The sequence below is a fragment of the Rhinatrema bivittatum genome, unplaced genomic scaffold (genome assembly GCF_901001135.1).
Source record: "Rhinatrema bivittatum unplaced genomic scaffold, aRhiBiv1.1, whole genome shotgun sequence".
In the NCBI taxonomy this organism is placed as follows: domain Eukaryota; kingdom Metazoa; phylum Chordata; class Amphibia; order Gymnophiona; family Rhinatrematidae; genus Rhinatrema; species Rhinatrema bivittatum.
This window is the reverse complement of record NW_021821193.1, coordinates 69,666-95,073: the sequence shown is the minus strand read 5'-3', so window position 1 is coordinate 95,073 and position 25,408 is coordinate 69,666. Positions and strand designations below refer to the sequence as shown.

Genomic DNA, 25,408 nt, shown 5'->3' with positions numbered 1-25,408 from the left:
AATTTACTGTGGCGCCGTAAAATAACCCCAAAAAGAATGGAAAGAATGGAAGAATAGTTTTCCACAAAGAGCGTGAGCTCCACAGTCACAAGGCTTCAGGGTCGCGGATAAAGCAAAATTGCTTACCTTGTAATAGGTGTTATCCCAGGACAGCAGGATGTAGTCCTCACATATGGGTGACGTCACTGACGGAGCCCTAGTGCGGGAAAACTTCTGTCAAAGTTTCTAGAAACTTTTGACTGGCACTGTGAGGCCACTGAGCATGCCCAGCATGCCATGATATTCTCTGCCACAGGGGTCTCACTCTAGTCTCGTATGTAGCAATAAGCTTTAGCAAAAAATAAAATAATAAAAGGTATGAGACCCAACTCCGCAGGGTGGTGGGTGGGTTTTGTGAGGACTACATCCTGCTGTCCTGGGATAACACCTATTACAAGGTAAGCAATTTTGCTTTATCCCAGGACAAGCAGGATGCTAGTCCTCACATATGGGTGATTAGCAAGCTAGAGGCTGAGTCATTTTGTAGTGAAGCAACGGCGAAGTATTGTTGTTGAAAATGAATCAGCCGAAGATTACAGCAGGTTGGATGTAGAAGGAGTTGGGATTAAACTGGAAACAAGTTCTTTAAGACAGACTGTCCATAGGCTGAATCTTGTCGGCCTTCTTTGTCCAAACAGTGATGAGCTGCAAAGGTATTAAGAGAACTCCATGTTGCTGCTTTACATATGTCAAGGATTGGCACTGAATGATATTGTGCTACTGAAGTTGATATTGCTCTTACTGAATGTGCCTTTACTCGCCCTTGGAGAGAAGGCCTGCTTTTTCATAGCAAAAATGTATGCAATCTGCTAGCCAATGGATAGAGTATGTTTACCCACTGTGTTACCCGGTTTGTTTGGATCATAAGAAACAAAAAGCTGATTGGATTTCCTGTGGACTGCAGTGCGGTTTAAATAGAAAGATAGTGCACGCTTACAGTCCAAAGTATGTAAGGCCCGTTCCCCTTGGTGAGAATGAGGCCTTGGAAAGAATGTGGGTAGAACTATGGATTGGTTCAAGTGGAATTCCGTAACTACCTTGGGAAGGAATTTTGGATGTGTACGGAGAACCACTCTGTCATGTAGGAACTTTGTATAGGGTGAGTATGTGACAAGTGCTTGTAACTCACTAACCCTTCTAGCTGAGGTAATGGCTATGAGGAAGATAGTCTTCCATGTGAGAAATTTTAGGTCACAGGAATCTATGGGTTCGAAAGGGGAACGCATAAGTCTTGTTAAAACCAGATTGAGGTCCATTCTGTGACTGGTGGCTGAATTGGTGGTTTAAGTTGAGTTAAACCTCTCATAAACCTGCTGACAAGAGGTTGTGTGGAGACTGGTGCATCTCCCATCTTGTTATGGTAAGCAGAGATTGCACTTAAATGTACTCTTACAGATGAAGTCTGGAGACCAGATTCTGAAAGATGGTATAAGTAGTCTAGTAGAGAAGTAGTGGGGCAAGTGAAAGGATCAATATTCTTTTGCCTGCACCACAAAGTAAATCTCTTCCATTTGGAAGAATAATTCTTTCATGTGGAAGGTTTACGTGAAGCTATAAGCACTTGTGATACATTAGTGGAAAGATTGAGCGGTTGTAGAATCAAGCTTTCAACATCCACGCTGTCAGGGATAGGGATTGAAGGTTGGGATGGCGTAACCGACCCTGATCCTGAGTAATGAGAGTGGGAGCTACACCCAGGCGAATGGGATCCCTGACTGAGAGGTCTAGAAGTGTGGGAAACCATATTTGTCGAGGCCAATATGGGGCTATGAGTATCATGGACCCCTTGGTCCTGTTGTAGCTTCACGAGAGTTTTGGTTATGAGCGGTATCAGAGGATACGCGTATAGTAGGCCTGAGTTCCAAGGGCGAGCAAAGGCATCCTTGGCTGGTTGATTCTTCTGTACGTGTAGAGAACAGAATTTGTCCACTTTGTGATTCAGATGTGACGCAAAGAGGTCTATTGTTGGTTGTCCCCAATGCTGAAAGATCCTGGTCACTACTGAGGGATCCAAGGACCACTCGTGTGGTTGGAACTGACGACGAGTCGATCCGCCACTACATTGTGAATGCCTGCCAGATAAGTGGCCCGGAACATTGAGTGGTTCAGGGCCCAGTCCCAAATTTGTGCAGCTTCTTGACAAAGGAGATACGAGCCCGTACCTCCCTGTTTGTTGATGTACCACATGGCTACTGTATTGTCCATTTGGATGAGAACAGTCTTGTGTGAAAGGCAGTCCTTGAACGCATGCAGTGCAAACGTATAGTTCGAAGTTCCAGGAAATTGATTTGAAAAGTAGCTTGAGTTTTGTCCAGTATCACTGGGTTTGGAGATTGTCTATGTGAGCTCCCCAACCCAAGGTGGATGTATCTGTAGTTAAGGTTATCTGTGGGACTGGTTGTTGGAAGGGTAGGCCCTTGCGCAAATTGTCCTTGTTTGCCCACCAAAGTAGAGAGGAGCGTAGCTGGTGGGTTACTTGGATTGGACAGGACAGTGGTTGAATGGCTTGGATACATTGTGATCTTAAAGTCCATTGAGTTACCCTCATGGCTAGCCTTGCCATAGGAGTAACGAACTGTGGAGGCCATATGGCCTAGTACATTAGAAACTGATGAGCTCTTGCCTGATTCCTCGAGTGAATCGAGTTTGCCAATAAGGACAGTGTTTCTGCTTGATCCTAGGGTAGAAAGGCCTTTGCAAGGAGGTGTTCAATTCTGCTCCTATGAATTGGAGCAGTTGAGATGGAGTAAGATGGGACTTTTGGTAATTGATGAGAAAGCCCGTGGAGTGGAGTACCATAATTGTGTGATTGAGAGAAGACAAAGTTCCTTCTTGAATTGACTTCTGATGAGCCAGTCGTCTAGATATGGGAAGACATGGACACCTTGCTTGTGCAAGTGTGCTTATTACTGCCAGACATTTGGTGAATACTCTGGGAGCAGAGGCAAGTCCGAATGGCAGTACTCTGTATTGGAAATGTTGATGACCCACCATGAAGCGCAGGTACTTGCGATGAGGAGGGAATATTGGAATGTGAGTGTAAGCGTCTTGAAGATCCAGAGAACAAAGCCAATCTCCTTTTGAAGAAGTGGAAGCATGGTGCCTAGAGAAACCATTCTGAACTTTTCCTTCTTCAGAAATTTGTTGAGATTTCTGAGGTCTAGAATGGGACGAAGGTCTCTGGTTTTCTTGGAATGAGGAAATACGGGAATAGAATCCTCTGCCCTGCTGAGACCGGGGCACCAGCTCTACAGCCCTGGCTTTCAGAAGGGTGGATAATTCTACCTGTAACTGAAGTATGTGATTTTCGTTGAGACGAATTTGAGTCGGTGGAAAATCTGTGGGAATTGAGAGGAAATTGAGTTGGTATCCTCGAGATATTATGGATAGAACCCATTGGTCTGATGTTATTGGTATCCAATTGTTGTAAAATTTGGATAACCTGCCACCTACTGGGAGTTCTGGTTGAGGATTTGAGGATAGGCTGAGTTCTCTGGGTGAATCTTCAAAAGCCCGCAGCTGGACCGGTTTGTGGAGCAGGTTGGGGCCTAGCTGTTCTCTGCTGACGTGAGTGCGGACCTTTGCTGGGTTCTGGAGGGTCTGGGTCTAGACGCAGGAGGGTAATATCTCCTCTGACAATAGATAAAGGCCATCTTGTGTCTTTTCGCGGAGGCCTACGGGCAGTATGCGTAGGGGGGTCCCTGTGGGAGGGAGGATAGTTGTCTTAATGTTTGTGTGCTCCTTTAACTGAGATACAGCTTCTTGCACTTTGGATCTGAATAAACTGTCTCCTATGCATGGGAGGTCAACTAATTTATCCTGGACCTCTGGCCTAAGGTCTGAGGCCTTGAGCCAAGCCCACCTTCTGGCACTGATGCCTGACGCAGCCACCCTTGAAGCCGTCTCGAAGCCATCTTAGGCAGCCCCGACTTCGTGTTTTCCGGCTTCTAATCCTTTAGTGATGATGGTTTGGCAGCTCCTTATATTCATTTGGAAGAGATGAATAAATTCTTCAATTTGTTTCCATAAGTTTCTTTGGTATTGTGTGATGTATAGTTGATATGCTGAAATCCTGGAATTCAACATTGCACCTTGAAAGACCGTACGACCCAGAGCATCCAAAAACCTGTGGTCCTTTCCTGGAGGATTTGAAGAGTGGACTCTTGTCCTTTTGGACCTTTTCTGTGCTGATTCAACTACTGAATGGTGGGGTAGTTGTGATTTTTATATCCAGGAGTGGATTGCACCAAGTAAGTGGTGTCCATCCTTTTGTTTACTGGAGGAACAGTACAGGGATGTTCCCAAAGGCGATGCTGTAGCTGTAGGAGAACATCATGTATGGGAATTGCCACCACTTGCTTTGGAGGGTCAACGAATTGCAGTACTTCCAAGGTCTGCTGCCTAGAATCCTGCTCTGATTCCAATTTAAAGGGGATAGAGTCAGCCATCTCCTGCACAAATGTGGTAAAAGTAAGATCTTCTGGAGGAGATTGTTTCCTAGGATGTGGTGGTGATGGATCAGACATGAAGGCTTCTGATGAAGTGTCTGAGGCAGTGTCACTCCATGTATCATATTCTGGAGTTTTTGTTGTGGTACTGCGGGTTTAGGTGGAGGAATAAGACCAGAAGGATCTGGCAAAGGGTCTTCAGGAGAAGAGTCCTCTTCTCGTGGATTAGTTGGCAAAGAGTCCAATAAATCCTGGTATCTCTTTTGTAAGAGAGAATATAGTGCTGCTTCTGAGGATCCTGGAGCCCCAGGAGGAAGTGGCACCAATGAAGAAGTCTTTGGCATCGAGGGTATCGGTGCCTTCGATGTTTGTTTAATGGGTATCGTTGATATTCCACTTTTCTTTTGTGAAGGTGCAGTAGTAACAATAGGCACCGAGATTGGAACCGATGACGTCATATGCATCAATGTAAACTCCGAAAAAAGAGGAGGCATCGACATCGACGGTGTAGTGAGTAGCAGCGATGCCTGCGGCATCGGGGATTCCCCTGGCAACGGGAATATACCAGGCATCGGCGTTGTCGCCGGTACTAAAGATGTCATCAGTATTGGTTGTACCGGCACCGGTGACGTCCCAGGTAGAGAAGGCATCGCCGGCATCGGCATAGTCGCCGGCAGATGTTCTTTTATTGCCTGCAGTACCAGTTCCTTAATGAATGCCGTCAAGTCTTGTGGTACTGGGGGAACGCTTGGCACCGGTGTAGGCGGAGAGAGTATTACCTGCGATGATGCCGGTTCCACCGATGGAGGCCTAGGTGACGGCGAGGTGTCTGTGTTTTGGCCGTTTCTCGCTCGGTTCCTCATGGGAGGGAACTGATGGCGATGTCGAGGCATGACAATGCCGATGCTTTTGTTTAGGCCTTACCTCGGTCTCCGATGCACCGATACAGTCGACTGTGTTCGCGAGGTTTTGTCCCCAGAACCGTCCGGTCTACGTTTTTCAACAGGATTTTCTTGGTAATTCCTGTCGGTGAAGATTTTGATGAAGTAGATGGTGAAGGAATCAGTTGCAGGTGAAAAAGTTGTTCAATATTTCCTGCTGAAGTTTTCTTCCTTTTGGTGTCATTTCCTGACATTGCTGAAAGGAAGAAATATCGTGGTGTTCACCTAAACAGACAACGCATTCAAGGTGCGGGCCTGTGACCCTCATGGTCCGATTACAGGCCGGGCATTTTTTGAAACCCGAGGCCATGGTGTTATCGACAGCCATCGATGAATGAGAGAAAAAATTATCAGCGTTTTGAATATAAATGCGAAAAAATCTCTCACCAGCCGTGAGATAGGGAAAGAGTGAGATCCCGTGAGGGAGAGAAAATTTTCAAATACTGACTTTCTAGTCAGAGCTGAGTAAAACTCAGAGGGCTCAGATGACCGCGATGCTGACAGCAGCGCGGAAAAACGAAGACTGGAGTGAGACCCCTGTGGCAGAGAATATCATGGCATGCTGGGCATGCTCAGTGGCCTCACAGTGCCAGTCAAAAGTTTCTAGAAACTTTGACCGAAGTTTTCCCGCACTAGGGCTCCATCAGTGACGTAACCCATATGTGAGGACTAGCATCCTGCTTGTCCTGGGATAAACATAGAAAAGAGCAGCAGAAGAAGACCAAACGGCCCATCCAGTCTGCCCAGCAAGCTTTCATACTTATTTTTTTCTCATACTTTTGGCCTTTATTAGTAACTTTTTGGTTCTATTTACCTTCCACCTCCGCCACTGATGTAGAGAGCAGTGCTGGAGCTGCATTTAAGTGAAGTATCTAGCTTAATTGGTTAAGGGTAGTAACTGCCGCAATAAGCAAGCTACTCCCACGCTTGTTTACCCAGCCTGAGCAATTCAGTCCTTGTTGGTTGTCTGAATATAAATCCTCTTTTCTTCATTCCCCCCTGCCGTTGAAGCAGTGAGCTGCGCTGGATATGCTGAAGAGCGACCCCGTGTGGACACGTGGATGGTGGCATGCTGGGCATGCTCAGTGTGTCTGTCAAAGTTTCTAGAAACTGAAAAGTTTTCCGTGCCGGGCTCCATCTGATGATGTCACCCATGTGTGAGGACTATCATCCTGCTTGTCCTACAAGAAAAGAACATTAAGCTAATAATTTCAGTCCAAGCTTACCTTAACTCAAGCTAGATCAAGCCATTTGCTTTGAAGTTTCTTTAAATATTTTTTAAAATAAGATAGCAAGAAAAAAAACCTTTCTTCCACAGAAACTTTAACATAACAGCTCTATCTGAAATCTTACACTACAGGCAGAGAGCCAAATTTAGTTGTGAGCTTGCTGCACTGTAAAAGTCTTACAGGAGCATGGCCAGAAGCAATACAACCTGGTAGGCTTTTCTTAAAGTTAGGCTAACGAAATTTGAAAGAGAGCCTCTGTGTCATCCATCCTTCTGTCTGTTGGAAGCAGAGAATACTGGCTATACTGGTTGCATAATTCATGTATGTAGTAGTGATGTCATAAAAAAAAAGGGGCTGTGCCTCTATCCACTGGAAAAGGGATGATACCCATATGTTCTGGACTGGTGTAGCAGAAAGATAAGGAAATGTGCATTATACTTTTTTTTTTTTAAGATATTCTGTTTAAATGCTGATATTCCAGTAAAAACCTTGAATCGGCCTTCATGCTTGGTCTGGACAGAAGGTGACAACTGAAGCTTTCAAATGACAACGAAAAAAAAAAACTTGAAGCAGTTCTGCAAATATTATTTAACCAGTATACTACCATATAAGAAATCTGGGTTTGATTTCTGGGGCCAGCCAGGGATGCTTACCACGACAGCATGCACAGCTCCTAAAGTCAGTCAGTCCCCGGCATAGCTCAAGTGTGACATCTAGTGGCCAAACTCAGAATGCACACTGAGGAATTAATTTTCAAAGTCACTTATATGCATAAAACCCAATTTTATGCACTGAGTGGCTCTAAGAAAACAGCTCCAGTGGATGAGCATGTAGAAGACCACACATACCCCCTAATTGTATGCATACTTTTCAAGCAATCATGGTTAGCGTTCCTGAAAGGTGGTGGGGGGGGGGGGGGGGGGCGGGCAGAGTTGGGGCAGGGATAGGACTTGTGTACATGGATAAGTTACACACATGTAACTTGTGTGTGTATGAAGGGACGTTACACCACAGAATTTTTAAAGCAATTTTATGCATACAAAATCGCTTTGAAAATTAGCAGTGATATCTGTGCATAACAGGTACATGCAGACTTTACCACTATGCGTGGTATTCTAAGCCTACCCTCATACTGAGTTGAGGAAGGAGTTATATAATCCCCTGTTGAGAAATGTCATTGCAATAGCTGGGCTAAAGAGGAGGTGAAAGAAGGTTAAAAATAGCTTGGGGAAGGGGGGAGCATTGTCCCAAGTAGTTGCAAATGAAGGCTCATTGTGCCATAGCCCATTATTGGCTGATTCCAAATGAGTCCAAAAAAAACAAAACAAAACAACCCCCAAAACCAAGTTTGAACTAAAACAAGTTTGCTTGACAAATCCTGCTAAGAAGTTTATATTCATTGGCAAAAATATGGAGTATCTAACCAATCTGGTATAAGATAATATCAGCATTAACATTTTAAAAGCAAGAAATTATACAAATGTTAATGGATACTCCTTTGATAGTTGCTACCACCCTAATGGCTAATGTTATAAACTATTAGTGTCCAAAATAGTGTGGAAATTCACTCAAACTGCTTGAAAAGTTACTAGATATACAGTGCTCTCCCCACTGAAAGCCATCCTCCCTAAAAGCACTCACTGTGGAAGAATTAGGGAAAAATGAAAAATAAGAAACATTGTTCTATACAAGAAAAAAAAAAAAAGACAGTAAGAAAACCAGAAGGAATAGAGCCTTTTACCTGTGAAGGCAGAGGTCTGGGAGGCACTGCAGGAGGATAGGCAACAGCTCCAGCTGGTTGCTGCCCTGCAGTGAAATAAGATTTGTTCATATTATATTTAGGAGCAGCAACTATTTCCAAATGTTAAGGACTCAGCAAACAATAGGCTCCAGTACATTTAAAGATTGCAAACCAGTCCTTTTCATTATGACAAAGCTGTAGGTTATTCTACATTAACCACCATATAAACAGTGATTAACAGTTACTTACTAAAAATTTACAATGAGCAATTTAGGGAAGTGGTATTTTTTTTCCTTTTTATCTCTTCAGTCTCACCATTACACCTGTACTAGATCTGGAAGCACAATGATTTACTCTGGTCCCAAGAAATAAAAGCACCGTCCAGAGTTTGGCAATGTTGTCCTCAGTCAACCAATTGGTAACACAAATGCACAACTAAGACTACCTTCATTCCATCCTCAGTTGCTGTGAACACTGACTCCACAATGTTCTCTGCTCTGGCCTATCCAAGGACTAGGAAGCTAGCCCTGAATAGAAACTGGGTTTCTACAGGAGTGCCACCAGTTATTGGATAGTCACACTATATTGTACAAAAGAGAAATTGAAATTCATAACTCTAGATAGCTTTAATATATAAAGTTTTTAGTTTTTAACTTCAATATAGCAAATGTTGCTTACCTGATGTAACAGGTGTTCTCACAGGACAGCAGGATGTTAGTCCTCACAAATGGTGACATCGAGGATGGAGCCCACCACGGAAAACTTCTGTCAAAGTTTAAACAGAACTTTGACTGGCCCCTACTGGGCATGCCCAGCAAGGCACTGACCCTGCAGCCAGCAGGGGTCTCCCTCCAGTCTGATTTTCAAAGCTACAGGCAGTGCCTAAAAAGTAAAAACAAAACGAACCCAACACCGCGGGGTGGCGGGCGGGTTTCGTGAGGACTAACATCCTGCTGTCCTGTGAGAACACCTGTTACATCAGGTAAGCAACATTTGCTTTCTCACAGGACAAGCAGGATGGTTGTCCTCAAATGGGTGAGTACCGAGCTGAGGATGTCCCGACTTGCACCAAATGCACCCAACGACGTGCAAGAGGCACAACAACTGGGGTGGAATTTGGTAAGGGCATCCGCACCCTACCGGGAAGGTGGAAGGGTGTTGGTACATTATGTTGGAAAAAGGTTACGCAAGACAGATTGGCCGAAGATGGAGTCCTGTCTTCCAGCTTTGTCCAAACAATAGTGGGCTGCAAAAGTATGGAGAGAACTCCAGGTTGCAGCTTTGCAGATGTCAGGAAGCGGCACCGATCGAAGGTGTGCCACCGAAGTCTCCATGGCCCTCACAGAGTGTGCTTTTACACGGTCTTGAAAAGGAATGCCAGCTTGCTGATAGCAAAAAGAAATGCAGTCCGCCAACCAGGAGGAAAGAGCCTGCTTACCCACAGGTTGTCCTAACTTGTTAGGATGGAAAGAGACGAATAATTGAGTGCTCTTTCTGTGAGAAACTGTACGGTCTAGATAGAATGCTAGAGCCCGTTTACAGTCTAGGGTATGCAGAGTCTGTTCCCCGGAGTTGGAGTGGGGCCTGGGAAAAAAGATAGGTAGTATGATGGATTGATTGATGTGAAACTCCGATACTACCTTAGGTAAAAATTTAGGGTGAGTGCGGAGTACCGCCCGGTCCTGCAGGAGTTTAGTGTAAGGCGGATAGGTGACTAAGGCCTGTAACTCACTAACCCTGCGAGCTGAAGTGACAGCTAAAAGGAATAATACCTTCCATGTGAGATACTTTAATTCACAGGAGTGTAGAGGTTCGAAAGGTGGTTTCATTAGCCGACCAAGAACCAGATTAAGGTCCCAAGATGGGGCCGGAGGACGTAAGGGTGGCTTCAGATGGAGCAAGCCTTTAAGAAAGCGTGTTACCAGGGGTTGTACTGAAATAGGATTACCCCCAATACCCTTATGGAAGGCGGCTACCGCACTGACATGCATTCTGATAGAAGAGGTTTTAAGACCTGATTCAGAGAGATGCCATAAATAGTCCAAGAATTTGGAGATTGGACAGGAAAGGGGATCAAGGGACTGAGAAGTGCACCATGATGTGTACCTTTTCCATTTGTATGAGTAAGACTTTCTTGTGGAAGGCTTTCGTGAAGCTATCAGGACCCGAGAAACGGAATCTGAAAGGTTAAATGGTTGAAGGACTAACCTTTCAACATCCATGCCGTCAGGGACAAGGCTTGGAGGTTGGGATGGAGGAGGCATCCGTCGTTTTGAGTGAGCAGATGCGGGTCCTTTCCCAGAGGAATGTGCCTGCGGATGGAGAGATCCTGGAGTATTGGAAACCATACTTGGCGTGGCCAGTAAGGTGCTATCAGGATCATGGTTCCTCCGTCCTGGCGTAGCTTCACGAGAGTCTTTGACACAAGAGGAAGTGGAGGGAATGCATAGAGCAGACCGGTTGTCCACTTGAGGGAGAATGCATCCCTCGGCCGAGAGTGCTGGCTCGAATGATGAGAGAGCAGTAATCGTCCACTTTGTGGTTCTGAGGGGACGCAAAGAGGTCTATGCGGGGAAAACCCCACTTTCGAAACAGAGAGGTCGCTACGAGAGGGTTGAGTGACCACTCGTTTGGTTGGAAGACACGGCTCAGCTGGTCTGCCAATACATTGTCTACTCCCGGCAGGTAAGTGGCCCTGAGGTACATAGAGTGGGAGAGGGCTTCCGCCCAAATCTGCGCAGCTTCCTGACACAGAAGGAAGGATCCAGTGCCTCCCTGCTTGTTTATGTACCACATGGCCACTTGGTTGTCCGTCTGGATTAAGATTATCTGATGAAAGAGATGATCTTTGAAAGTTTGGAGCGCATAGCGGATTGCTCGAAGTTCCAGGAAATTGATCTGGTGTTCGGCTTCCTGTTTGGACCATAACCCTTGGGTTTGGAAGTCGGCCACATGGGCTCCCCAACCGATGTGAGAAGCGTCGGTGGTTAGGATTACTTGCGGATCCGGTGGAAGAAAAGGTAAGCCCTGAAGGAGGTTGACATGAGTCGTCCACCAGGTTAAGGATAGGCGCAGCGCTTGTGTGACTGTGACTATGGAGGACAGAGGCTGAAAAGCTTGAATCCATTGGTGTCGTAGAGTCCATTGTGTTACTCTCATGGGAGTGACTTGAACCGAGGATGCCATGTGTCCTAGGAGAATGAGGAACTGGCGAGCCGTGGCAGTGTTCTGAGACTGGAGCTGGCGAGCCAGGGATATTAGGGTGTGGACCCTCTGAAGAGGAAGGTAAGCCTTTGCCTGTAAGGTGTCCAAGTCTGCCCCAATGAAGGATAAGGATTGAGACGGGACTAAGCAAGATTTCTCGTAATTGACAAGAAACCCTAAGGAAAGGAGTGTTTGAATTGTCAGTTTTAGGGAGGATTGAGCTATCTGTTGGGTGGAGGCCCTGATTAGCCAATCGTCCAGGTAGGGGTAGACGTGGACACCTTCCTTCCTTAGGAATGCTGCTACCACTACGAGACATTTGGTAAAGATCGTGGGGCAGAAGCGAGACCGAAAGGTAGGACACGGTATTGATAATGGTCGTGGCCTACTAGAAACCGCAGATATTTGCGATGGGATTGTGTGATCGCAATGTGGGTATAAGCGTCCTTGAGGTCGAGAGAGCACAGCCAATCCCTCTTTGTAGCAGAGGGAGCAGCGCGCCTAGGGTTACCATTTTGAACTTTCTTTTTGAAGGTATTTGTTGAGGGCTCGAAGGTCCAAAATGGGACGTAGTCCCCCTGATTTCTTTGGTATTAGGAAGTATCTGGAATAGAATCCCTTGCCTCATTGAGAGGGAGGAACGGGTTCTATAGCATTTGATTGCAGAAGAAGAGATACTTCCTGTTGTAATTGAGCCAAATGGGTGGATAGACTCCACGCTTGAAGAGGCGGGGAGTCTGCCGGAAGAGTTATGAAGTTGAGGTGGTAACCCTGTGCGATAATTGTTAGCACCCACTGATCTGAGGTGATCTGCAACCAAGGTTGTAGAAAATGGTACAGTCGACCTCCTACAGGAATGTCTGGAAGAGGGGTTTGGCATGTGTTCCCTACAGGGGAGTCAAAGGCCAGCCGCAGGCCCAGGAGGAGGGGCTACAGTAGGCCTTTGTTTCCTAGGCTGACGCGGCTGAGGCCTAGTAGAGGATCGAGCTGGACGAGGCCTGGCCGATGGGGGTAGTAACGGCGTGGCCGAAAGAACGACTTCTTAGAGTCCTTCTTAAGTGGTTGTTTGGAGGAAAACCTCAGACGGAACAGAAGAAAGTTGTTTAACGTCGTGTGTGATCTTTTAATTCAGCTACAATTTGCTGAATTTGTTCTCCAAACAAATTGTCCCCTAAGCAGGGTAAATCCGCTAAACGATCCTGGACCTCTGGGCGAAGGTTGGATGACTTTAACCAAGCCCAACGTTGGCCGAGATGGCAGTAGCTGAAACCTTTGTGGAGGCATCGAAGATGTCATAAGCCGTTCTGATCTCGTGCTTCCCGGCTTCAAACCCTTTGTTAAGAAGGGCCTGAAGCTGTGGCTGGTATTGGTCAGGTAATGTGTCAGCAAAATCTTGCATCTGTTTAAGGATGGCTCTGTTATATTGCGTCATGTAGAGTTGATATGAGGCTATGCGAGAAATCAGCATAGCTCCATGGTACACTTTCCGTCCCACACTGTCCAGGAATTTATTGTCCTTGACAGGCGGAGTGGAGGAGTGTGGCTTTAGACGCTTGGCCTTTCTTTGTGCGGACTCAACCACAACAGAGCGATGATCCAGTTGAGGCTTTTGAAAGCCTGGTGCTGACTGGACGAGGTATGTGGAGTCAGCCTTCTTGTTAACTGGTGATACAGATGAGGAGATTCCCAGTTTTTCTTTAAGAGATCGAGAAACACCTGGTGAATGGGATGGAAGCGATGATTTTTGGAGCGTCCAAAAATTGAAGCAGTTCCATCATCTGGTGTCTGTCATCGGTCTCAGATTGCAGCTGAAAAGGTACAATTTCGGACATCTCCTTTACAAAATTAATAAGGAGAGATCCTCTGGAGGAGATCTTTTTCTACTCTCTGTAGGAGAAGGCGGTGATGGTAAATCTGTGTCAGAAGATGTATCATCACCCAGGTATCATAGGGATCACTTGGGGGTTGAAGCCCCGATGGACCTGGTTGAGGATCCGAAGGCATCGAAGGAAACCTTGGAGGAACCGGTGGTACAATCGGCACTGGGAACGGCACGAGGGTTTCGGTGCTGCCGATGGAGTCGGTGCCGGTCTTGGAATCGATGGAGCCGAAGGATAATCGGTGGAGATATACGAGAAGGCACGATGGGACCACCCGGAAGGGGGAATCAGGAACGGTGTTTCCCGCCGATGAAAATCCAGTCGGAGACGATGGCGCTGTCGGTGCTACTGGAATCATCGATGGAAGGGCATGTACAAGTGCTTCCATATGTTGTAGTAGGGTGCCAGCGCTTCCACCAAGGGTTCGGTGGTCGGTTCCTTCCTCGGTGGCGGAGTCGGTGCCGGGGTCGATGCCGGTGGCGGTGCCGGAGACGGTGCCAATGGAGTTGGAATCTTTGCATCGCTTTCTCGATGGCCTCCTGGACCAGCCGGTCCAGTTCAACCCGGAGACCAGGGGTAACAATACCCGGCTCGACGGGAGAGGGAGGCTGAGGCAGAGCCGGAGGGACCACCGTAACCGGTGGGATCACGGCTCCCACACCCCGAGAGGGTGAGGGTTTCCTCGATGCCTGCGAACGAGACGTGGGACGGTGCCAAGTCTGATCGAGGCCTCTTAGTCGGTGGTTCGGCCTGTTCAGAGGTCGATGACTGTGGATCCTCGACAGGCCGAGGACTTGTGCCGTCGATGGCGATGCTTGTCCTTCCGGTCTCCTCGCCCATCCGGGGAGGGGACAGGAGTCGACGGCCGAGAAGTCATCGATGGTGGCCGGTCACCGGAGGGTTGACGATGGTGGTGCAATTTCGAAGGTGCCGGTTCCGATGACGTCGATGCTATCGATGGCGTTGGGGTGGGTCATGGAAGAGGAGCCCCATCTTCTCCATCCTGGCCTTGCGACCCTTAGGTGTCATTAGGGCACTTGGTGCAAGTCAGGACATCATGCTCACTACCCAAACACAAAACAAAACCCTATGGGGGTCTGTGATTGACATAGTCTGGGTACAATCCGGACATCGACGGAACCCGTCGCATGGCTTAAGGCCAAATTTAGTCGCGGGCTCGGTAAGTGCCAACAGGCCTCGAGGGCCAAATTCGACAGTAGTCGAGGAAAAAAAGACAAAAAGCTTACCGGTTTCCGCGAAGGTGACAAAAATTTGTCGAAGGGAGACCCCTGAGGGGCAAATTTCTTCGGAAAGAAAAGTACCGAATTCCTGTCAGGAACGTGGTAAGGGAGCTCCTTTCACCGCGTGGCAACTGCTGCGTGGAAAAAAGAAGACGGAGGGAGACCCCTGCTGGCTGCAGGGTCAGTGCCTTGCTGGGCATGCCCAGTAGGGGCCAGCAAGTTCTGTTTAAACGTTACTTTTTACAGAAGTTTTCCGTGGTGGGCTCCATCCTCGATGTCACCCATTTGTGAGGACAACCATCCTGCTTGTCCTGTGAGAACTATCTTTTTGCCTTCAAAATATTTATATTTTGGGATGAATAGTCTAGAAGCTTGAAGCCCAATATCCTATATTTTATTTAAAGATTACTTATAGCCCGCTATTCGCAGCACTAGCAAGTCTATGTGGAATACAAAATACATAAACATAGTCATAATATAAATATAACAAAATAAAACAAGACAATACATAAAACAAAACCTAGTTGAAAGCTTGCATAAAAAGATATTTTAAACTCTTATAGAACTCTCTCACAACGAAGGTATGCAGGCCTTTGAAGAATTCCACCCAGGAGATAGATGCTGGGTCTAGACTGAGGAGCGACGTGTCCCTGGGGAGCCCCTTTTTGAGGGGGGCCATGATTTGGGTCCCCTGGGGCCTTATTGCACTGTATACCCAAGGCTGTGGCCTCCTCATGCTGTGCAGCTCTAGGTGGCATGCTGGGCAGAGGCCCTGAGCTTTGAATTTGTTTTCCTGGCGGTGCCCTGGCTTGTGCGCATATCGCACAGTTGTGCGCTCCAGCGTGCGTTGAAAAGTTACGCGGTAGATAGATGTGCGCACAGGTCAGAGTTATGCGCCCGGCCCAGTAAGCGCATGGTTAGGCGCGTCGCTTGTGCGCTTGGCACTTGTGCGTACAAGGAATTTGTGCGCACGGCTCGTCTCTGTGCGCACGGCTCGAAATGGTGGCGGACAGAGCCAAAATGGTGACAGCGACCACGCGGACAATATGACGACCACCTCGGAGGGTCTCCACATGGGAGGACCCTTGGATCTAACCGGGGCCTAGCTCTGCTAGGGCGGATCAACCCGGTGGCACTGGTCCCGGCCGGCGACCTGTGCGACTCCTCGAGCTTTGGAGACCGGAGTCTTTTAAGAAGATTTCTACCTTACCTTGTCTCGGTGCTTCCCGGTTTCGCTCCGGGTGGTCTCCGGCTGCGGGGGGGGAGAGGGCAAATACCTTCACTGCCGCGCCGGTGGTTGCACCCGCTGCCTCAACCACGCCCGAAATCGGGGGCTAGGTCCTCGCCGAGGGTCGGCCGCCGGACCGAGGCTCACCTCCGAGGGACCACGGAAATCACCTCGGGAATTCTCGACTGGGGGAGGGTCCCGAGGGTATCACCGCAGGAGAGCAGGGCTCGCTGTTGAGGTAAAATTTCTTATTTTGGGTTTTCTCCGTTGAATTTTGCTCTAACGTTGGGAGAGCGTGCAGGTAGTCCCTAACTGCTATGGAGTCGGAAAATACTGAAGAGCTGCACTTCCTGCAGGGGTATATGTACTAGGGCTGACGTCAGAATAAAATCTGGTCCGTCTCCAACTGCTATCAGGAGTACACTATACCCATTGGTCCTGAGTCCATCTGCTACACGCTAGGAAATAAGACAATACATAAAACAAAACCTAGTTGAAAGCTTGCATAAAAAGATATTTTAAACTCTTATAGAACTCTCTCACATCTAAAATGGAACACAGTTACAGTGGAAGAGAATTCCTCACTTTGGGACCCACTTATTTAAAGATATAGCAAGTGTTGCTTACCTGTAACAGGTGTTCTCACAGGACAGCAGGATGTTAGTCCTCACATAAGTGACATTACAGGATGGAGCCCTGTACCGAAACTTTCTGTCAAAGTTTTCTACAAAGCTTGACTGACACTGGCACACTGAGTGCACTGAGCATGCTCAGCCTGCAATTATCCCTTGAGCCACAAGTGTCTCCCTCAGTCTCGTCTTATAGCTAAAAGCGCAAGCAAAACTAAAATAAAAGTAAAAAGTATACAGACCCAACTCCGCGGGGGTGGCAGGTGGGTTTTATGAGGACTAACATCCTGCTGTCCTGTGAGAACACCTGTTACAGGTAAGCACACTTGCTTTCGTCACAGGACAAGGAGGATGTAGCCCTCACATATGGGTGAGTACCGAGCTGAGGATGCCGCGAGAGTGCACCAAATGCACCCAATACACGCGAAGCGCGCAATGATGGGGTGGAATTTGGAACGGAGGGCATCCTGAAAGCCGTAACAGTTGGTGGAAGGATGTTGGGTAGTTAAACCGAAAAGATTAAGAGTAGACGACTGGCCAAAACATGGAGCAATGCCGGCTAGTCATAATCTAAGCAGTAATGGGGCTGCGAAGGTATGGAGAGAGCTCCAGGTGCAGCCTGATAAATATTACAGCAGCAGCGGCCGAGGGGAAGCTATTGAGGCTGGGACGGACGCAACACAGTGTTGTAGTGAAATGCTTGCTTGTTGGTAGGAAAAGAGATAGCAGACCGTCAATTAGGAGGAATAGGTCTGTTTGCCCACTGGAACTCGCAGCTTGACTCTTGCCACAGAAGGAAAGAGTTAGATGGAATTCCTATGGCGTAGTGCGATCTAGATAGAATGCAAGTGCACTATTACTGTCCAAGGAGTGGAAAAACCCTCTCGCTTTTAGTGAGACAGAGGTGTTGGGAAAAAGGACAGAGTATATTCTGAGTAAGGTGAGATGCAACGTCTACTTTAAGAAGGATATGAAGTTGAATACGTTAAACCACTCGGTCACGGAGGAATGCAGGGTCGGATTGAGTATGTAACAAGCAGGCCGATACAGTACAGTGCACTCCGACGAAGCGCACTGTTAGCCGGCATATGACACACGTTTAACATGCTAGCTTTACCCCTTATTTAGCAAGGGGTAATAGCGCATCCAACCCCCCGAACCTAACAGCGCCCGCAACATGCAAATGCATGTTGATGGCCCTATTAGATATTCCCGCGCGATTCATTAAGTAAAATGTGCAGCCAAGCCGCACATTTTACTTTCCAGAAATTAGCGGCTACCCAAGCTAGGTGCTAATTTCTCCGGGCACCGGAAAGTGCACAAAAAGCAGTAAAAACTGCTTTTCTGTGCACCCTCCGACTTAATATCATGGCGATATTAAGAAAGGTCCCGAAAGTTTAAAAAAATAAAAGAAATCGGCCCGCGGCTTGAAAGCCAGACGCTCAAATTTTGCTGGCATCCGGTTTCCGAACCCGTGGCTATCAGCGGGCTCGAGAACCGACGCTGGCAAAATTGAGCGTCGGCTGTCAAAACCCGCTGACAGCTGCCGCTCCTGTCCGAAAAGAGGCGCTAGGGACGCGCTAGTGTCCCTAGCGCCTTCTTTTTACCGCTGGGCTTAATTTACGAAGTAAAACCAAGTTTTTCCGTGAGGAAAAAAGGTGAGAGAATCTCAGAGCTCCTAATCCACGAGGCAAACTGCAGCGCGGAAAAAGAGAGACTGAAGGAGACCCCTGTGGCTACAGGGATTATGGCATGCTGGGCATGCTCGGTGTGCCAGTCAAAGTTCTAGAAACTTTGACCAAAAGTGTTCCGTGACAGGGCTCCGTCTGATGACATCACCCACATGTGAGGACTACCATCCTGCTTGCCCTGGGAGAACCTCCAAATTCATCGACCTCCTGAGAGAGAATTAAACAGGAGTGAGCCACCAGGAATATCAAGAAGCTATCTGCAAGGTCATTGCCACTGCTTCAAATACTTGCTTAAGGATAAACAGTCCTATCATGCACATCCTTCAAAAGGTCACTCCTCCCTACGGGGATAGTCATCTGCTTGGAGACAGCACACACAAGCGCATCAACTTTCAGAAAAACACAACCGCTCTCTCGCCACTGATCTATGGGGGTACAGGCCTTCCAAGACTCGACCCCCTTTGAAATTAGCCTCCAGGGCACCCCACTCAAGATCAATCAATTCTTGAATGCTCTCCATAATAGAGAAAAAACAAGAGGCTTTATGCAAAGAAACCAAATGGGATTTTTATTTGGCTCAGACATGGAATCAGCCCCAGGTACTCCCAGCATCTTTAATATCTGGGAAATCAGAGCCAGTAACTCATCTCTATGAAAGAACTGCAACATAGTCCTACACGTTTCCAGTCCCAAAGGAATTTCCCCATCCTCCAGGGAATAAGGATTGGTCTCATCATCTGTACCATCTGGATCTCTATAGAGAAGACCGGCTGCCGATCTAGGTGTACTTCAGCACTTAACAGCAGTAACAGGTGCATGGGAGGTAACCACCTGCAACTCTGACCTGGGAAGATTGGTTGGGCTGAGGACTGCGCCTGAAGAAAGGATTGCAATCCTTGAAAAATTTCCACCTAAGAAAAGGCAAAAAGATCCAAGCCAAAACCAGAAGGCACCTGTGCTGTGCCCACTGAGCTACCCTCCTCTGCTGATGAACCAGAAGGGAGTTCCAAGGTCAGGCACCCCTCCTGACATGTCTTTACCCAGGCCCTCATCAGGTTGGGCTCTCCCTGAGCCTCTAAGCAGCACTGGCAAAAGATAGAAGGAATGAGGCTGAGATGTCTGAATATGAAGACAGCACAGAGGGAAAGCGCTTAGGTTTCTTAGCTATAGATACCATCAGTCTTACAGTATGCTTAACAGGTGACTGAAGTGTGTGTCTCCAGCTGAATTCATGCGGTAAATATGTGTCCCAAAATTTAGGCGTCCAAAGTTTAGGGGTCCCAAACTTAGACATCCCAAACTTAAGGACACAACCCTGTGCTTGATGAGCACCCACAAAACCGAACGCCCTCAATGCAGCCCAATTAGGTGTACAAGTAAATGCATGCCTAACACAGATGCCCAATTTGGATGCACAGCCGGACACACTCACACGAAAAGACGGTCTTGAAGAGAGCGGCCTAGCACACAGGAAAACGATGCCACGACTTACTATGGGGTGCACAGAAAAAAGCCAAGGGCAAGGCCTAGCCCAAAAAGGCTGCTCAACCCACCAGGCTGCCCACGTCCCTTAATCTCTCTCGGGGCGGGAACAAACCGAATCGGCATGGAGAAGCATGGAGACCGAAGGAAGCCCTACTGAAAAAAAAACCCTTCTCTGTTCTCTGGATTATTTTTTTTAAGCTTTACCTGAGCTCAGCTTGTCCTGGCTGACTACAGAGACAGTCTCCGGCTGGGGGGGGGGGAGAGGACATATACCATCACCACGCCACAACTCGGCTTCTTGAACCCGCTGCTTTCAGCTGTTTGAATAGCTAAATCCATGCTGGCTGAAAAAAACAGCTACCAGACCTCGGAAATCACTTCAGGAATTTTCAACTGGGGGAGGGGATCAACTGGTATCACTGCAAGAGAGCGGAGCATATTAAATGTCCTCCTTTTTCTCTTTCTAAAACTTGAAACAATCCCAGTAGGGAGATGCACATCCACCATCTGCTGGAGACGGAGAATACTGGCAGGCTGATGACATGGCAGGAGTATATATACTGTGATATTGGCTTTGCTCAGTCTCCATCTGCTGGTAGAGGTGCATAACCCACTGCTTCTGAATTCATTTCTCTGGACGCTAAGAAATATTAGTTTTTAGGGCTTTGAACCAGCCAGGGCAGAGATACTGTAGTTAAGGAATCATCTCGCGTTATGCTCCGTCCAAAGCCTTGAGGTCAGCCCAGGAGGTACTACTGTGTACCTCATCATGTGCTGCATACTTCAATTATGGCATTCACTCCCTAGGGCAGGGTGGTCAACTGCAGTCCTCTAGGGCCACAAACATAACAGACAGGTTTTCAGGATACACATGAGACAGATTTGCATGCTCTGCCTCTACTCCCTGCATGGGAGATAAGGTTACTCTAAATTTGCAATTTCAATGACTGGTTAAGACTTGGCTTTTTAAAGTCCTTTTGTGTTTAATTGCTGTTTTAACTGTGGTTTATTACTATTTTATATTTTTTGGATGTCAATGTATCTATTATGTATGTTTTACATTGTAATGCCTTTTATCCATGTTTTTTTCTTGCTTTGTGTTATTTGTTTTGTTTTTAATTGCACTCTGCCTTGACCATTTATTGGGAAAGGTAGTTTCCAAGTTTTAGAATTAAATTTCTGCAAGCACTTTGTGCTTTTTGAAGCCACTGCTTCTCAGTTATGCTAAGAAATTTTTCTTAAAGCAAAAAATGTTCTGAAGAGAAAATCTTCATGGTTGAGTGGCTAGCCCTGAATACAGTTCAATAAAGCTAACACAAACCCATGTGATAGGTGTACAGCAACAGACAAAACACTAAGAAATCTGAAGTAACAAAAGCCTAAGCCAACTGATAGGAAAAGCATAAGAATATCCAATTAAAAATTATACTCAGAAGAGTAGGTACAGCAACTAAAAAGCTTAAAGGAAATTAAAAAAAAAAAAAAGGACTGGTTGGCAGTCCAGAGTGGCTATAAGAATGGTCCAGTGCATGGTCATTTTCTTTCTACAGGAAAGTTATGAACTGAGGAGTTGTGTGAAACTACCATGCATGCCAAGAAAGTTTTCCTTGAAAGCTCTGAGGAAATCCTTAATGCTCGGTACTTTGAGTCGTCTATGTGCATCAGCTGTACCCTACTTGTCATTCAACAAAAATAACTGCTTAAGTTTGTCTTGCACAAAAAAAAAGAAAAATACCATTAATTTTATTTATAGAAAGAAAAAATGTGATTTCTTTTGGTATAGTTTTTCATGTTGTCTTGTGACAGAAAGTGTATTTTGCCAGTAGCTAAAGACCATGAAGACCAATTTAATTTTTATAAACGGATAATGTACAGCATCTTAACATGATTATAAGCAAATGCTATTGAAAACAATGATTCAGAAATATAAAAGTTAAATAAACTTTACAATTTCAGGCTTTTGGGTCATTGAAAAAAGGATTCTAAAACTGCAACTGGTAAATTCAAGTTCAAGAATTATTTGCATAGCACAAAACTAAAATAAATTTTATTTTCTTACACTGCCTTTCAGAATTCTTTTTTTTTGTCATGCTTTCTTTATTGAAGATTTTCAATTTTAAAACAAACAATCAGAAAGTAAATTAAGGAATCTTATGTACAACATACAATAAACATTTAAGGAAATTATTTCTCATATTTCCCAATAATACAACTGAGGAGTGGAGAATGCATCTACCTTTAACTTATGGCCTTACTTATTAGCTGTTATTAGATTCTCTTTTGTCTCAGTTTTATCATCTAAGAAAGTCTCCAAATGTGTGGGATCAGAGAATATGAATTTTTTGCCCTGAAAGTTACTATAGCACTTTGAAGGAAATTTCAAATAAAAAGTCGCCCCAATCTCTAGGGCTTTATTTTTCAGGGCAAGGAATTGTCTTCGTCGGGCCCGACGAAGGCCTGCCCGAAGAATTTTCTGAATACATTAAAAAACACATTAATTCAATCTATTTTTTACAAATACATTAAAAAAACAGTGTGGATGGCCTCATGGCCCAGTGCCTGCACTACCATGTAGAGGGTCTCTGGTTTGATTCCCAGATTGGGCCTTCTGCATGCTAGGTCAGCTGGGGATGCTGCAGAGTCATGGTCATCGTAAAGGAGATACTTGGTGCATAAATTTAGAGCCCATGCTACAAAGTTCCACAAAGAGCCCTACTACATGGCTCCCAGCCTCAGGGCTCATTGCTACAATGACCAGACTATGATCTGTGGGAGTTAGGATTTATTAAAATAGAGGAGAAATCCCTGGGTAGTTTAGAGGAAGGCTCATTATGCCAAAATGCTAGCATTGGATCTGATTGAGCTAAACAGCTAAGAGAGGAACTACCAGGCCAAAAAAACCCTCCCAAAAAACCCATACATACTTGGTATAATCTTTTTATATATTTTCTTCTCTGTAGGTATATCCAATTCATTGTACAGGAATAAAATCTTCAGGGCTAGCAGAATATAAAAACATGAAGTTTTATCTTTTCTGTTATCTACCAACCTGTAGTGACAGCAAAAGTCCTGTTCATATCTAAAGATGATGATCGAGAATGTGAAGCATGAGGTCTGGGAGGGGGTGGTGGTGGTGCAGTGGTATCAGGAGAGGTTCCTGAATGTGACCTGCAAAACAGTTTTGTTGTACGAGATGACGACATTTGTAATATATTGTTTATATAAATGAGTTAGGTTTTAGCTTTCATTGAAACTGATGTTAAGCATCTTCAATATTGATTACTGACCTTTGCCGGGTCACATTATTTCCAATCTGCTCAGGGTCTGAAGTAAATGAGTCTGAACTACTATAGCCATCTGCTAGAAAAGAGAAAATGTACAATTAACTGTCTTTGCCCATTCACAAATCACTCGGCTTCAATTATACTGTGTATTAACAAGGAGTGGAGAGGACACTTCAGCAATATTTAATTAATCAATCTCAATTCAAAAATAAGACAAGGAAAAATACATTTTTTTGTGGATAACTTATCTATATCCGAGCCTGTATAATCAGAGAAATGTAGCATACAACACCTAATTTACCATGAAAAAAAAAAAACCAAAACAGTAGTGATTACTGTTAGTCCACTTAGCTAGGCAAAATTCATGATCAACAAACTGTGGGTGACACCTTTTTATTGGATTAATATATTTGTGATTAGCTTTCAAAGGTTGTGCTCATTGCTCTGATCAATGAACTTATTTGAGGAAAGGGGCATGGCCCTTGGAAGGTAGTTACTAATGCATTGAGCTGATCCAGTAAAAAGATATTATCCACAATTTGCTGATCTTTAATTCTATATAAGAAAAAATGATAAAATGAATTTATATAAAAAGCAATATCAATTGAATCATAAGTCAATGGCCTTCTGGTTTGCTACATAAAATTCTACTGTTTAATTGAACAAGAGGGCCTTGTTTAAATAAAAGCAACTTAAAATTTGGTTTTCCCAAATTTAGAAATTACTTCATTTCTCATACAGCACCCTACATAGGGAACTTTACAAAATGTATATAAAGAATAGGAAAATCATTAGATGGGCTAAAGAAAATTAAGTGGGAAAAATCTAATTATCAGGAAAAGCAAGCTTAAAAAGATGCAGTTTTGACCAGAAAATACTGCAAGCTCATTCTGAAGATTACATTATAACATTTTACACAGAAGATACTAAAAGGAAACTACAGGAAAACAAGATGACTACTAATTTCTGTGGCACTACTAGAAATATGCAGAACTGCACAAACACACATAAAAGACAGTCCTTCCTCTACAGAGCTTACAATTTAATCAAGACAAACTCAGTACAGAAGAGAGAGTTTGGATGGAAAAGATTAGAAGATTTTTCTGTATAATCGTAGGACTTCCCGTGCTGCAGCAGCTCTACAGCTTCTCTCAGATCTCATTTGCCAGTCTTCTCTGTTAACAGCTGGACAAATCAGCCATACAACTGAGTATCATCATTTGATGATGCTAATGTGGAACATGCTCTTTGAGCTCAGAAGGTCCAGAAGTCTTTCTGAGCATGCTCAGGAGTTCCTGCGCAGTTGTTCTGCACAAGTCTCCTCGGTTATTTTATGAGTTAAGCTTCAACTTAACAAGGAAAAGGGTGGGTCTGTGTAGCTGATTTTTCCTGCTGAGAGCCCAAAGGAGCAAAGGCAAACTGCTGACACCACCAATAGACTTCCATAAAGCTCTGTAATGTCATTCTGCTAAGCAACATGCATTATTATATGACCCACTTGCATGACATGAAAAACCTACTTGTCTTAAGAGGACTAATACTCTGACACCTGCTTTATTTTAAATGACGATATTAAAGACAGTCTTCCTTTTGTTTTTCTATTTTATTTTTAATACTTACCAGCTGTGTTTCCAGCTACAAATTTCACAGATGAAGGCAACTTATTTTCTTCTGAAAGCTCGGGAGGCTTTACAAGTAAAGGGCTAGTGGGATTAGTGGGATCTGAAAAAAGAGATAAATAAATATTTTAACAAAATGTAAAGTACATGGGCAGCATATATATTATATTTCTCAGTGGAAGGGAGTGGAGAGTGGAGTGCCTCAGGGATCTGTATTGGGACCCTTACTTTTCAATATATTTATAAATGATCTGGAAAGAAATACGACGAGTGAGATAATCAAATTTGCAGATGACACAAAATTATTCAGAGTAGTTAAATCACAAGCAGATTGTGGTAAATTGCAGGAAGACCTTGTGAGTCTGGAAAATTGGGCATCCAAATGGCAGATTAAATTTAATGTGGATAAGGGCAAGGTGATGCATATAGGGAAAAATAACCCATGCTATAATTACCCAATGTTGGATTCCATATTAGGTGCTACAACCCAAGAAAGAGATCTAGATGTCATAGTGATAACTCATTGAAATCGTTGGATCAGTGTGTTGCGGCAGTCAAAAAAGCAAACAGAATGTTGGGAATTATTAGAAAGGGAATGGTGAATAAAACGGAAAATGTCATAATGCCTCTGTATCGCTCCATGGTGAGACCGCACCTTGAATACTGTGTACAATTCTGGTCGCTGCATCTCAAAAAAGATATAATTGCGATGGAGAAGGTACAGAGAAGGGCTACCAAAATGATAAGGG

General features: G+C 45.2%; 1 protein-coding gene across 2 annotated transcripts in view; it reads right to left on the bottom strand.

Annotated features, from left to right (window-relative positions):
• Positions 1 to 6,516: 6,516 nt before the first annotated feature.
• Positions 6,517 to 25,408, bottom strand: part of LOC115082511 (ralBP1-associated Eps domain-containing protein 1-like) — a 67,082-nt gene continuing 48,190 nt past the window's right edge. The window contains exons 3-7 of one of the 2 annotated variants that reach the window (XM_029586739.1): positions 24,661 to 24,762; positions 23,044 to 23,113; positions 22,806 to 22,924; positions 8,399 to 8,463; positions 6,517 to 6,609 (exon numbers count right to left, since the gene is read on the bottom strand). In XM_029586739.1, coding sequence (XP_029442599.1) covers positions 6,532 to 6,609; positions 8,399 to 8,463; positions 22,806 to 22,924; positions 23,044 to 23,113; positions 24,661 to 24,762 — 434 coding nt within the window. In that variant the 3' untranslated portion in view covers positions 6,517 to 6,531. Of the gene's footprint in view, positions 6,610 to 8,398; positions 8,464 to 22,805; positions 22,925 to 23,043; positions 23,117 to 24,660; positions 24,763 to 25,408 lie in introns of both variants that reach the window. The other variant, XM_029586738.1, reaches the window with a different exon arrangement.